Source organism: Eptatretus burgeri, chromosome 13, assembly GCF_056783735.1.
Source record: "Eptatretus burgeri isolate ZD-2024b chromosome 13, Ebu_testis_v1, whole genome shotgun sequence".
NCBI lineage: Eukaryota > Metazoa > Chordata > Myxini > Myxiniformes > Myxinidae > Eptatretus > Eptatretus burgeri.
In genome coordinates this window covers 23,361,784-23,373,903 of record NC_140973.1, presented here as the reverse complement: position 1 = coordinate 23,373,903, position 12,120 = coordinate 23,361,784, and the positions used below count along the sequence as shown (strand labels likewise).

Genomic DNA, 12,120 nt, shown 5'->3' with positions numbered 1-12,120 from the left:
AGTCTCACCCAAAAGGGGTTGTGAGACTATTGCAGCACACATCTGTCTGTCTGTCTGTCTGTCTGTGTCCACATCTATATTTTGTCATGTCCAGCAGTCTATTAACACTGACTCCTGGACTAATGGACCAAACTGGCTTTTTACTCCCTTGGACTGCATTCAATTAATGGCGACTTCATGCACGCGGGAACCTCAAAAAGCACATGGGGTCTTTGGTTCTGATTTAATGGGGTTTATTCCCTTCCACAAATAACAGAGGAGTAAACCACAGTGGTGGGGTATGGCAGTGGGATTGGGGGGGGGGGGTTGGCAAAAGAGGAACATGAATTCACAATAAATAATTATTTACAAGAGCAATAAAAAAACCTAAGGGGCCTCACACCATACTCAAGCATGGACGGGGAGGGGAACGAAAATCAGGTGAGGTCTTGTCTCTTGTTGAGGCATCGATGCAGATGGCGACAAAGCAACCACAAACCATGCGAGCAGGAGACGAAGCAAGAATGAACAGGTGACGAAGCAGGAACACGAGCAGGAGACGAAGCGGGAACATGAACAGGTGATAAAGCAGGAACATGAACAGGCGAGCCACTTCCAGCCACTTCTCAGGCAAGGAAAAACTCCAACTCTCCGTGCCGAACAAATCTATCTCTATCTCTATCTCTATCTCTATCTCTATCTCTATCTCTATCTCTATCTCTATCTCTATCTCTATCTCTATCTCTATCTCTCTCTCTCTCTCTCTCTCTCTCTCTCTCTCTCTCTCTCTCTCTCTCTCTCTCTCATGAAAACTCCTCCCCCCTCTCTCTCCTCGAAGATGCTCCTCTCAAAACTCCTCCCCTCTCTTTCCCAGGGCCTCACTGGTGCCCCACCTGGAGATTACAGAGGGTTTCGCATACAGGTCCTTCTCCTTAAACCCTGGACATTTATTGGACTTGTGCATGCCCGTACGTGCGTGGCCGTACGTGCAAAAAATAATAATAATAAAGCTTTCAAACCGCGTGCCAGAAACAACAACCACACAGGCCGTTCCTTCGCTGTCGTGTGCCCATACGTGCCTGGCCGTACGTGCAAGTAAAACATAAAAAAAAACTTTCAAACCGAGTGCCAGAAACAACAACCACACAGGCCATTCCTTCGCTCTCGCGTGCACATATGTGCATGGCCATATGTGCGTGGCCGTATGTGCAAAAAAAAAAAATAACAACAACTTTCAAACAACTACACAGGCCGTTCCTTCGCTCTCGTAAACGACGACTGGATTGGGGCATTGTGTTTATCTATAAATGCGCATAAGAAATCGAGAAATTATTAGAATACAGTAAGTCATCACTATCCGGAAGTCCGTACATTGTAACCCGTAATTGGGAACGCGCTCTAACTTGGCCATAACTTGGGAACCACTTGTCCGATTAATTTCAAACCTTTTGAAAGGCAAACAAACAGAGATTGCTGGAATTATAGATAGATAGAAGATAGATACTGTGGGTGCAAAATGCCAAGCAACGTGTCCTGTCATTGGTAACTAAGGCGCCCTTTCCCCATCAGCCACGCCGACACAGCAACGTGTCCTGTCATTGGTACCTAAGGCGCCCTTTCCCCATCAGCCATGCCTACGCAGCAACGTGTCCTGTCATTGGTTTGGTAAATAAATGTCCATAAATTGGGAACCACTTGTCCAATTAATATCAAACCTTGAAAAGGCACATACTCAGATCCCCAGCAATATACTTGGCAAGTTTCAATTAGATCGGACCAGTGGTTGTCGAGAAACAGCGGGCACAGACTCACACACACACACACACACACACACACACACACACACAGCTGGAATTATAGATAGATAACACATCACCTTTTGTATGATGTACATTTAAACAGAACTATTCTTAAGCTAACATTTCTCTACTTAATACATCGAAATGGCTAAACTACCTGAACATAGAGCATATTCAGCTATACATTCCTAACTGTTCTAAAGTGAGTCCTACCACCCCCTACAAACGTAACAATATTTTTGCTTTAATCTTTCTTTTTCTCCCTGCAACTGCTTGTCTGATCGATATGAAACTTTAAAACATATGAGGTACTCCAAATGGCTAATTGACAACTATGACGTCATAGGTCACACCGGTATAACAACCATATTGGATTAAAGGAAAAAAGAATTGGACATCTCCGAAACCACTCAACGAAAAAAAATTGAAACTTGGCACATGTCATCAACTCCCCTTGAGATATATAGAGTGATATCGATGACGTCATTGGTGTAGTGATATTCCAGCCAAAATTGGTTGAATCGAAATCCTTATCTGAAAAATCTGAAACTTCATGTGTTTCATGTAATCTGAAATCGTCACTGTAATCTGAAACATGATCTATGACCTGACGAGTGAAGAATTTAAATTTATGACATCATGGGTCACATGGTCTGGTGGCCATATTGGATTGAAAATATAAACGTTAAAAAAATCTTCTTCTCCAGAACCGCTTTACAGATCGATACGAAACTTCATTCATATGATCAACGAGCCATGGGGAATATAGTTAGATTTTTATTATTTTTCATATTCATCTTCATTGACTCAATTTAGCCTTCATGTGCACAAAAGTGGTTGTTAAGTATCCTAATAATTAATCAATAATCAATAAAGCATCGCCATTTTGCTATTTAGTCCATCTTCCATATTTTTCACTGTTTTCTTTATGGTTTTATGCTTTTTTTATGATGCTTGAACTTATGGTGTCACCAAAGAGGAATTTCTCTGGATACGGGACAACAAAGATTATTATTATTATCATTATTATTATTATTATTATGGCAATGTATGTGACATAATAGGGTGCATGATACAGATATATGGGCCATAATAGTAGCATGTTCAGTTAAAGATGGTATTTTTGTTCGGAATGAGCGCACAAGGTGAGACTATGTGCTCTACGAGTGCCGTTCTCATTATGCTTTGTTTCATTTGTGCAATAATTAAGTTAAATACAACAAACCTAACAGTTTTGTCGTGATTCTTCCCAATTTTTCTCCAGTTCCTTGAAAATTAAGAAATACAGTGTGTGCTAAAGATGCTTTAAAAACGACATGTTATGCTTGGTTCCTATCATAGGAAAAAAAAAGTTGCAGATTAATAACATCACGTTGTCTGAATAGCAACTTAAATCATAAATACAACATGCTGAGTAAATCCAGGTATCCAGGGAGGTGGCAATAAATACCCAGGGATTATAGAGACTGAAGCTAATAGGATAAGCAAGTATTCCCATTGGAGATAAAAGGCAAATAACTAATGTGTAGGCTGGTAAACATAATGGATTGTATTGGGTCATGCTACCGAGCTCACTTTCTGTAAAGTGAAAATAGAAATATAAATCAATCAAGCGTGGTGATAGTCATGCAATAAGAGTGGAAAGCTGGAACACACAGGAAGGAAGGTTCCACCACCGGGGATTCCTCTGGGGGAAGTCAATTGCTCAAGTGGGAGAAGTCTCGGAGAAGTCAACTGAACTAGGATCGGTTGTAACACAGGATGTTCAAGAAGCTCTAAAAGCGACGTACAATAATCTAACCCAAGGCTTCCCTTCCTTTTTCTTTTTCAATACATGTATAGTTAGCAATAATTTTTTTATTACAACTAGCTAGATGTAGTATACTTATTTCTTGAAAAAGAAGCTGAATGCTTTGGGATGTTGGGAATATGTCATATTTATTGAACACCCTGCATCAGTTACATCTAGGAATCGAGAAGAGAATTGCATGTGAGTGTTTTTTTTAGTGTTGAAGATCGGGCGATGGCGGGATTCGCACCCCACTCTTGACAGCCAAATGTTGAAGATTCGGCGTCACTTAACAGCACCGCCGTCTCAGGGGTTATAACGCAGGCTGGTTCGGCACAGGTCTCGGGTTACGCGCCTCAGATTACGATACCAAAGTACACCTGTGCCTTGCCATTTGGGGAAATAGACCCCGGTTACATAATGGGTTTGTCAGAGACCGAGCAAAGTCTGCCAGTCCTTAACCATTTTGGTTTTATATACAAATCGAGCGGTTGTTCCTCAGCGTGGCAAAAATAAACTCAAGGCGGCAACTTTCATATGAATCAGCCAAATTTATTGGGGTCACATCGGGGAACACGACACAAGCAAAACATTCACAAACATTATAATTAATCTATAACCCGCTCTTAACTAGGGAGCTACGAATTACGGGTTTCGAAGGGAACCCTATCGAGATAAACCTTAGACAACATGCAAACAAGACACAGAGTACTGGGTGATGCCTCATGGACGAGAGGAAAAGTGTCAACGGCACGAATGCGGCCCGTGACAAGCCGATGTCAATGGATTCAAGCGCCCAAGCTTGAACATGCCGCGTGGCAAGACGGCGGTGGCGTCCTTTTGTCGCACTGCTCATGCACCAGCCTCAGCGCGTTCAGCCCCCATAAGGTCAACGGCACAAGATCGAAAGATCCACGGTGTGCTCCAGCTGGCTTTTCACAAGGTCCAGCATAAAAATCCAGGCCTGGCCTGCTCACCAGATTAGGCCAAATCGGGGTGTTGGGCACCGCAGGCGGATCGACGGGATGGATAAACGTGTTGAGCTGTGCCGGGAGCAAAGACAGTCAGAGGCTCCGTGGTTGGATTCAGGATGAACCTGGGACGACCTATACACTGGGTCCATTGCCGAGGAGGAACAGCCGTAAAGTCACTCCTCATCAAGCAGATCGCAGACTCGACTCTAGCAGCCTCTCATCCAGCAGAAGGCAGACTCGACTCTAGCAGCCTCTCATCCAGCAGAAGGCAGACTCGACTCTAGCAGCCTCTCATCCAGCAGAACGCAGACTCGACTCTAGCAGCCTCTCATCCAGCAGAAGGCAGACCTGACTCTTGCAGCCTCTCATCCAGCAGAAGGCAGACTCGACTCTAGCAGCCTCTCAACCAGCAGAAGGCAGATTTGACTCCAGCAGCCTCTCATCCAGCAGAAGGCAGGCTTGACTCCAGCAGCCTCTCATCCAGCAGAAGGCAGACTGACCTCATGCAGTTCCTTTCTTGCCTTCCCGGCGCTCCTCTTCTGGACACTCCCCCGGGGACCCGTGATTGGTCCATTGCCCGAGACTGCAGCTGCCCTCCACCAATTGGCTGCCGACACGTCTCGCCGACCGACACTCTCAGAGCGCCGGGCGGGGCTAGTTCGGAGAGGGGAAGGAAAAAGAAGCAAGGTGCCTCCCGGTACACCACCACTGTACAAACACTGGACAGCCTGCTACACCTCCCGCCACACATGTAACGTCCAATTCCTGAACAACCTGGCTAAACATGCATTTAAGGGGGGATCTGGGCTAATCCTATATTTAATAACACACTAAGGGCCATTTCCGCAATAATATGTCGTATTTATTGAACACCCTGCATCAGTTGCATCTCGGAATCGAGAAAAGAATTGCATGTGAGTGTTTTTTTTTTTAGAAAGATGGAGGAATGAAATTGCAAGAAAAAAAATAGAATCCAAGAGAACAATAAATTTGCAGGAAACAAAATGTTGGAAACCCTTTATATGTCTTGCAATATCACTTAAGGTTTGAGCGATAACCATGGGGAACTAATATGAGGCAAAAGGCAAACTTCAAACACTGAGGAGTTGTAGATGTGATAATAAACTTGTTTTTAACTTTACTTTTTGTGTAAAGGTTTAAACCATTCTACTGGGAGGAAACTTTGTGGCTTCACCTGTTGCCTTTCATGGCCATTTACCTCTTGTCTCTGTTTACATGCATCGTCGCCTTTACTCCTCACAATGGATGATTGGACACCATATTGCACAACATCGCTGTTGAGAAAAGCTAATTGTTTTCATTATGCAAATGGAACTTCAAAAGTTCAAGCAATCCTCTGAAGGTTTCAAGTCCTGGCAAGCCGAGTCAGAGTCCAGTCCTGATCCACTGCTCAATTGCTGTTTACCCAGGTGAATTGTGCAGTTCAGTAAAATTCCAACACAATCTTAAAGATTATTTGAAGCAGCTCGATTGATCTTCGTGGATAGGTGGCCTTTTTGGACAAGGGGAAAAAAAAAATGACCCCTTTCAACTTATCACCACACCATTTCAGTCTTGACTTGTAATTATGGCCAAATTGGATGATAGGGTCAACACAGTTACGTCCAATAGGGTACACCTTTCAGTGTGGCTTATTTGCTGACAGGAAGCTACTGAATCCACTGTTAGGTGCAGAGACAAAGCAAAGCAATGCAATTACGGTGTGAAGCTTCCGATGGATAAATCAGATGCTGTGCTGGGTTTGATTTCCATCAGAATGAGGATCTGATTATGAACGTCAGTCTGAGGTTCTGCAGGCAAGGTTGCATCATAGAGTATGCCATTATTTCAGTGGGAACATTAATCTGGCTGTCCTGTTTGCTCACGCTTGGTTGGTTGTCATTTGAAGATCCCTGTAGTGCCTTTTGAAAGTAGGAAGCCTCGGTGCGCCGGTACACTGGCCAGATTCCAATTCCTGCCCCGACAGCCTGCCCAGTTGTGGCAAAATATTCAGAGCCATCAACCACTGAAAGAATGGAAGAAGCAATTCCTCGACATTTCCACTCGCAGATGATGAATGGTGGTGAAGACATGAAGTGAGAGTGAGAGCATGACCCTATCCATTTTATAGAGATGGAGACTTTCGGGACGACGAAAACGAACCTTTGGATGATATAGAGTACATAAAAGTAATCACAAAGTGTAAGCTATAACGGCACTTGGTAGAGCGTATACCTCCACCAGGCTGAACATTTTACGTTTTGTATCCCACTGATAGGCTGGATCGACATCCGGACCTGAACCGAAATCTAATCAGCTTGCTTTGTCACCTACCCAACTCATCCACCAAGTTTCGTTCTAATCCGTCCATAACTTTTTGAGATGTCATGCCATATATCGTTTTTAGTCCTATATATAAATAGTGAAGAAGCACTTAAACAACTCTATAGCATTCAGATCCGACCCGGATCTTCACCAAAATCGAATCAATTCATCCTCTTCACACATCCAACCTTTCCACCGAGTTTTGTCTGAATCCGTCCACAACGTTTTGAGATATTGAGCTCACAAACAAGCAGTCATAGACTGGTACTTGCGAAATCGTCAACTTGACCTCTGACCTTGTCTAATAAAAGCTGTCTCTAGAGAAGGTAGCAATGCAAATCAGAAGTTTCTACGATGATTCTGTACCAAACCATCAAAAATCGTAATGTCGACCGAAGCAAAAATCTCCATTTCTCCACGCAATTATTTTATATTATTTTATCAAAGTCACAAAACCGTAATATTCGGCCATCCACCAACAATCTTTACATAATCCGACGGCTCAGCGAGTCAGGCATGCGACGATAACCTTTATTGGGATAAAAAATTACTTTTAAACACCATCTTTATCGAAAACACCGTCAGCGCGCACACACAAAACCTTTACATGATCAACGCCGCCTCTCCTCAAGTGCACTGCACCATGTGACGACCCGTGACGTGACGCGGCGAGTGCAATATTTTTTATACAATCTTAAAACGTCTCCAAAACATCCGATTTTTACCAGAATTTCGACAACCGAGTTTTAAGCGTCCTAAGCGATCGCAAAAACCGAACACAAAATTAAAATCAAAGTTAAAACAAACTCGTAATGTTGAGCGAAGCAAAAATCTCCATTTCTCCACGTAATTATTTTATATTATTTTATCAAAGTCACAAAACCGTAATATTCGGCCATCCACCAACAATCTTTAAATAATCCGACGGCTCAGCGAGTCAGGCATGCGACGATAACCTTTATTGGGATAAAAAAAAATGACTTCTAAACACCATCTTTATCGAAAACACCGTCAGCGCGCACACGGAAAACCTTTACCTGACTCAACGACGCGTCTGCTCAAGCGCACTGCATCACGTGACGACCCGTGACGCGTCGAGTGAAATATTTTTATACGATCTTAAAACGTCTCCAAAACATCCGATTTTTAACAGAATTTCGACAACCGAGTTTTAAGCGTCCTAAGCGATCGCAAAAACCGAAGTTAAAATGAACTCGTAACGTCGAGCGAAGCAAAAATACTCCATTTCTCCACATTAATTTACGGAATTATGTTTGACCTCACTGTGACCTTGACCTTTGACCGATTTTGACCAAAATCTAATCAGCGCTAGCCATCACCCTCCTGAATCACGTGGTGTAATTTGACATTGGTAGCTTCTTCGCTTCTCGAGTTATCGTGCCTACAAACAAACACACAAACAGAGGACGGAAGTCATCAATATACTTACGAAATCTTTAGATTTCGTAAGTAACAAGGAAACATAGACAGACAGATAAATGGGTGAAAACACAACCACCATCCACCTTGGGTGGCAGAGGTAAAATACTGAAGATCTGCACAAGTGTAATTATATAATAGAGTCATAACCAAACAGGATCGTTACATCCATATCATAATTAATCAAGTGAAGAGGTACTCACAAAAAGACCGGTCCTCTTCTTTGCACAAAGCAGGCCACAGATGCCACAAAAGATGAACTGCGCACAAGGAGAAAAGGTGAACGAAGTGAAGAACATTTTCATAACCGTCTCGGTTACAATCAAGGAAGCACAAAGATCACTGAGGTGGTAATTAAACTTGTCTTAATTCGGTATTCAAAGCAAAGAAAAAAATATATAATTTAAATTATCACCAGTCAATGATGTCACTACTTTTGTACACATTGATTACAAACTGGAAGTTGTGTGATGATGAACAGACAAGGACATTCATGTACATCAACACGAGTGACGTCGAGAATGCAATTGTTGGAAAAACATGAAGATGAAGTGAAAAAACACAATATGATGAAGAAGTAGGTCGAAAAGGAAGAGGAAGTAGTGTAGGAGAAAACGGTAGGATAAATTTGAGCCGTGTCCGAAAGCCTTATTGTTCCCACTCTGATCTCCAGCCAAATACATTTTTTTCAAGGATCATTAAAATGAGGAAACTGATGAATTCACAAGAAACAAGTAAGAAAGACACAAAATGTCATTGCCCCCATTGTTTTAGTAATTTTGCAGTGCGGACTTAAAGGGCGAGCCCATATATATGTACAACTAAAATGGCCACCAGTCTACCAGTCGGCCATCGTTGATGAGATCACAAAATAAAGTTAGGTACATATGTATGCCATTGTGTACTGTGCTTGTGCCAAGTTTGAACAAAATCAGACAATGCATGTCGGAGAAATGGTTGGGGACAAGTTTAATTCACAAAATGGCCGCCAGTCAGCCATCTTGGATCTGGTCTTTGAAAAAAGAAAATGACGTGCGTATGTAAGCAATCATTATTTACATGTGTGCGTAGTTTCAACAACATCGGTAAATGCCTGTCTGAGCAATGGTTGAGGACGTGTTCAACACCAGGGGGTTTTTTTGGATGGTTTTTTTACAACTAAAATGGCCGCCACTTGCCGTCTTTGATCGCATCGTGAAACAAAATGATGTGCGTATGTATAGACTGTCATGTGTTGTCTTTATGCCAAGTACGAACAAAATTGGTCCATACATATCCGAGGTATGGTTGTGGACGCACGCATGCACAGACACGAAAATCGATATCCTAATCCACAAGTCCCCATTTCGGACCAAGTCCAAAGGGAAATTATTATGAAAAATTATTATGAAAAAACGAATAATTATGAATGAAATCGTGCTTATAAGTGCAGGACGAGTTCAATACTTTATGCAAAAAGAACAAAATATTTCTATTATAATACCAAGCTTGCACACTAAAAACTCGGCTCGCCGTCACACGATCCCTATGAAATTGCGGTGGCACTTCGCAGACATGCCGACAATGTTTGGGAAGTCTTGGCGTTCCATAGTACCACTTGCATTTTGCACAATGCGTATTTTTGTCATTCCGCGTGTACGGTCTGTCGTCTGCTATCAGCTATGTTGTACTGTTATCCCGTGCATGTGCACGGGTATCGCTAGTACTCCTTTAATCAGAATGACTCAAAGCATCAAGGTCTTTGCCTGGAAATCAAAGAAGAACTCCTCTCCACAAAGAGCTGGTTCCTCAGCATCACATCTATCTCTCCTGAATTCAGTGGAGTCTAAAGCTCTCAACATTAATGGAATCTCATGTGATGAGCCCGAGGCAAAGGAACTGCTGCTCTCACATTGCAGGCAGCTCGGTAGCTGTGTTTTCTCCAGCCTCTCCAACAATATCTCTGTTTGCTCTCTCAGTCCACCCCAGCTCCTCCAGGATATACGTTTACTTTCAGTACATAATCCCCTCCTGGTTAATGTCCCAAAATCCAAGTTTACTGCATACCTTTACTCTTGTGTTCCTCTTTTCTCCTGCTTGTGAAATGCTTTCCTGAGGTTGTTCAAGTGTTGCACTTTTCCCTCCTGGAATTCAAGCAGGTAGTGCATCACCATCTCACGTCATCAACCATCCTTACCCATGATATTTTCTACCCCCATTAACCTTACCTAACCAAAACCTTACTGTGTGTTTATCTCTCTCACTCTCTGCGTCTGTCTGTCTGTCTGTCTATACATATATATATATATATATATATATATATATATATATATATATATATATATATATATATATATATATATATATATATATATATATGTGTTCCTGAACCTTTGTTCATTTCCTTCCTTGTGTCCAACTGTTGCGCTGCTGTCAGTATATCATCGTAGCCTCAATCTGGTATGATAATAATGTTAATAACAATTAATTATACTTTACTATGTTTGTGTAGTTGTAAGAAATAATCAGTAAATATTGTACAAAACGTTTACATCTCCAAACATTAATCGTCGGTTTTGTCAATTGCTCGGACATCAATGATCAAAGTATTGATCCAGGAGTCATTATGAACACAATAATTGCAAATATACCTGGGGCATCACTTCTTATTTTGATACATCCCCCCTTACCCCCACATAGTTTGTCTCATCTCAGCACCACCCCCACCCCACCCCACCCTCACCCCATGTATAATTTTTTATCACAACCCTCACCCCTCCATGCTTCACAGATGCCTCTTCTGTCCATTAATTAAACATGTTGAAAATCTTATTCTTTAATGACCAAAATTATTCTGAGGTTCTTGCGGGGAAAGCTTGACCAAAGTCTTTCACGAACCGGTTTGCCAGGCCTGACGTTCAACTAAGGTTAAGGCAGGAATATGGATTTTTTTTCCCCATGGTGCAGGAAATCTCTCGGCCATCCAGCCAGCCGAAACTTGTTTAAAAATCACTCCAGGAAAAGAAAAAAAAAAAACAATTCCAAGCTGATTAATATACTTCAACAATGGAACAATAAAGCATTGAGGTTTTCAGAGGGATTGCAACAATTCATTCATTTTTAATGGACCTGGCAAATTGAGCAAAATATGAATAAAAAAATTAGATTTCATAAATATCTCAGAACATTAATTACTACCCATAAAACACGCTTCACAGCCATGGAAGTTAAGAATTGAGGCAATGGCCCTTTTTTGTTCGTGAGACAACAATTACTTATAATTGGAAGAACTGTTCTGACATTTACAATCAAGCAGTCAGTGCAATAACCACCATTATAACTTAGTAGATTTTATGCCATTTGTGGGAAAAAAAATTGGTCTTATAAAAGCAGATTCAACACCAGCAGCCCCTTCCCGAATGCAATCGGATTGATTCTGGAGTACAGGCGGAAAGTGGGTGCATCAACGCGCTGCTCCGGCGCGTGCTCCCATACCTGATCTGACCGATGAAACAAAATCATTATTATCTTCTTAAACTGTTCTTCAGTCGTGGTGGCTGGCCATTTATCAGTTGCCCTCCTACACTGTACAACATTCCATCCAAATCAAATATATTCCTTTGTCGCTCCTTCCGATTCACAATTCTCCCCAAGAGGTGATGAAAACTTAGTGATGCTCGATGGGATCTCGGACATGGGTGATATCAGAAAGTCAAATATAAAATATGACCCTGAAAAGTGGATCGATATAATCCTTGCTGAAAGTACCAACCTCTGATCTGACATCCACTTTGGTTTTCAGTTTGCCAAGTTGGGGGTACGATCATACGATCAA

At 42.0% G+C, this 12,120-nt stretch overlaps 1 protein-coding gene across 3 annotated transcripts in view; it reads right to left on the bottom strand.

Moving 5' to 3' along the window:
- TMEM196 (transmembrane protein 196) overlaps window positions 1-12,120 on the bottom strand; it is a 53,892-nt gene that overhangs the window by 10,553 nt on the left and 31,219 nt on the right. For all 3 annotated transcript variants that reach the window (XM_085851673.1, XM_085851676.1, XM_085851675.1), the window contains exon 2: window positions 8,510-8,566. In XM_085851673.1, coding sequence (XP_085707799.1) covers window positions 8,510-8,566 — 57 coding nt within the window. The remainder of the gene's footprint in view (window positions 1-8,509; window positions 8,567-12,120) is intronic.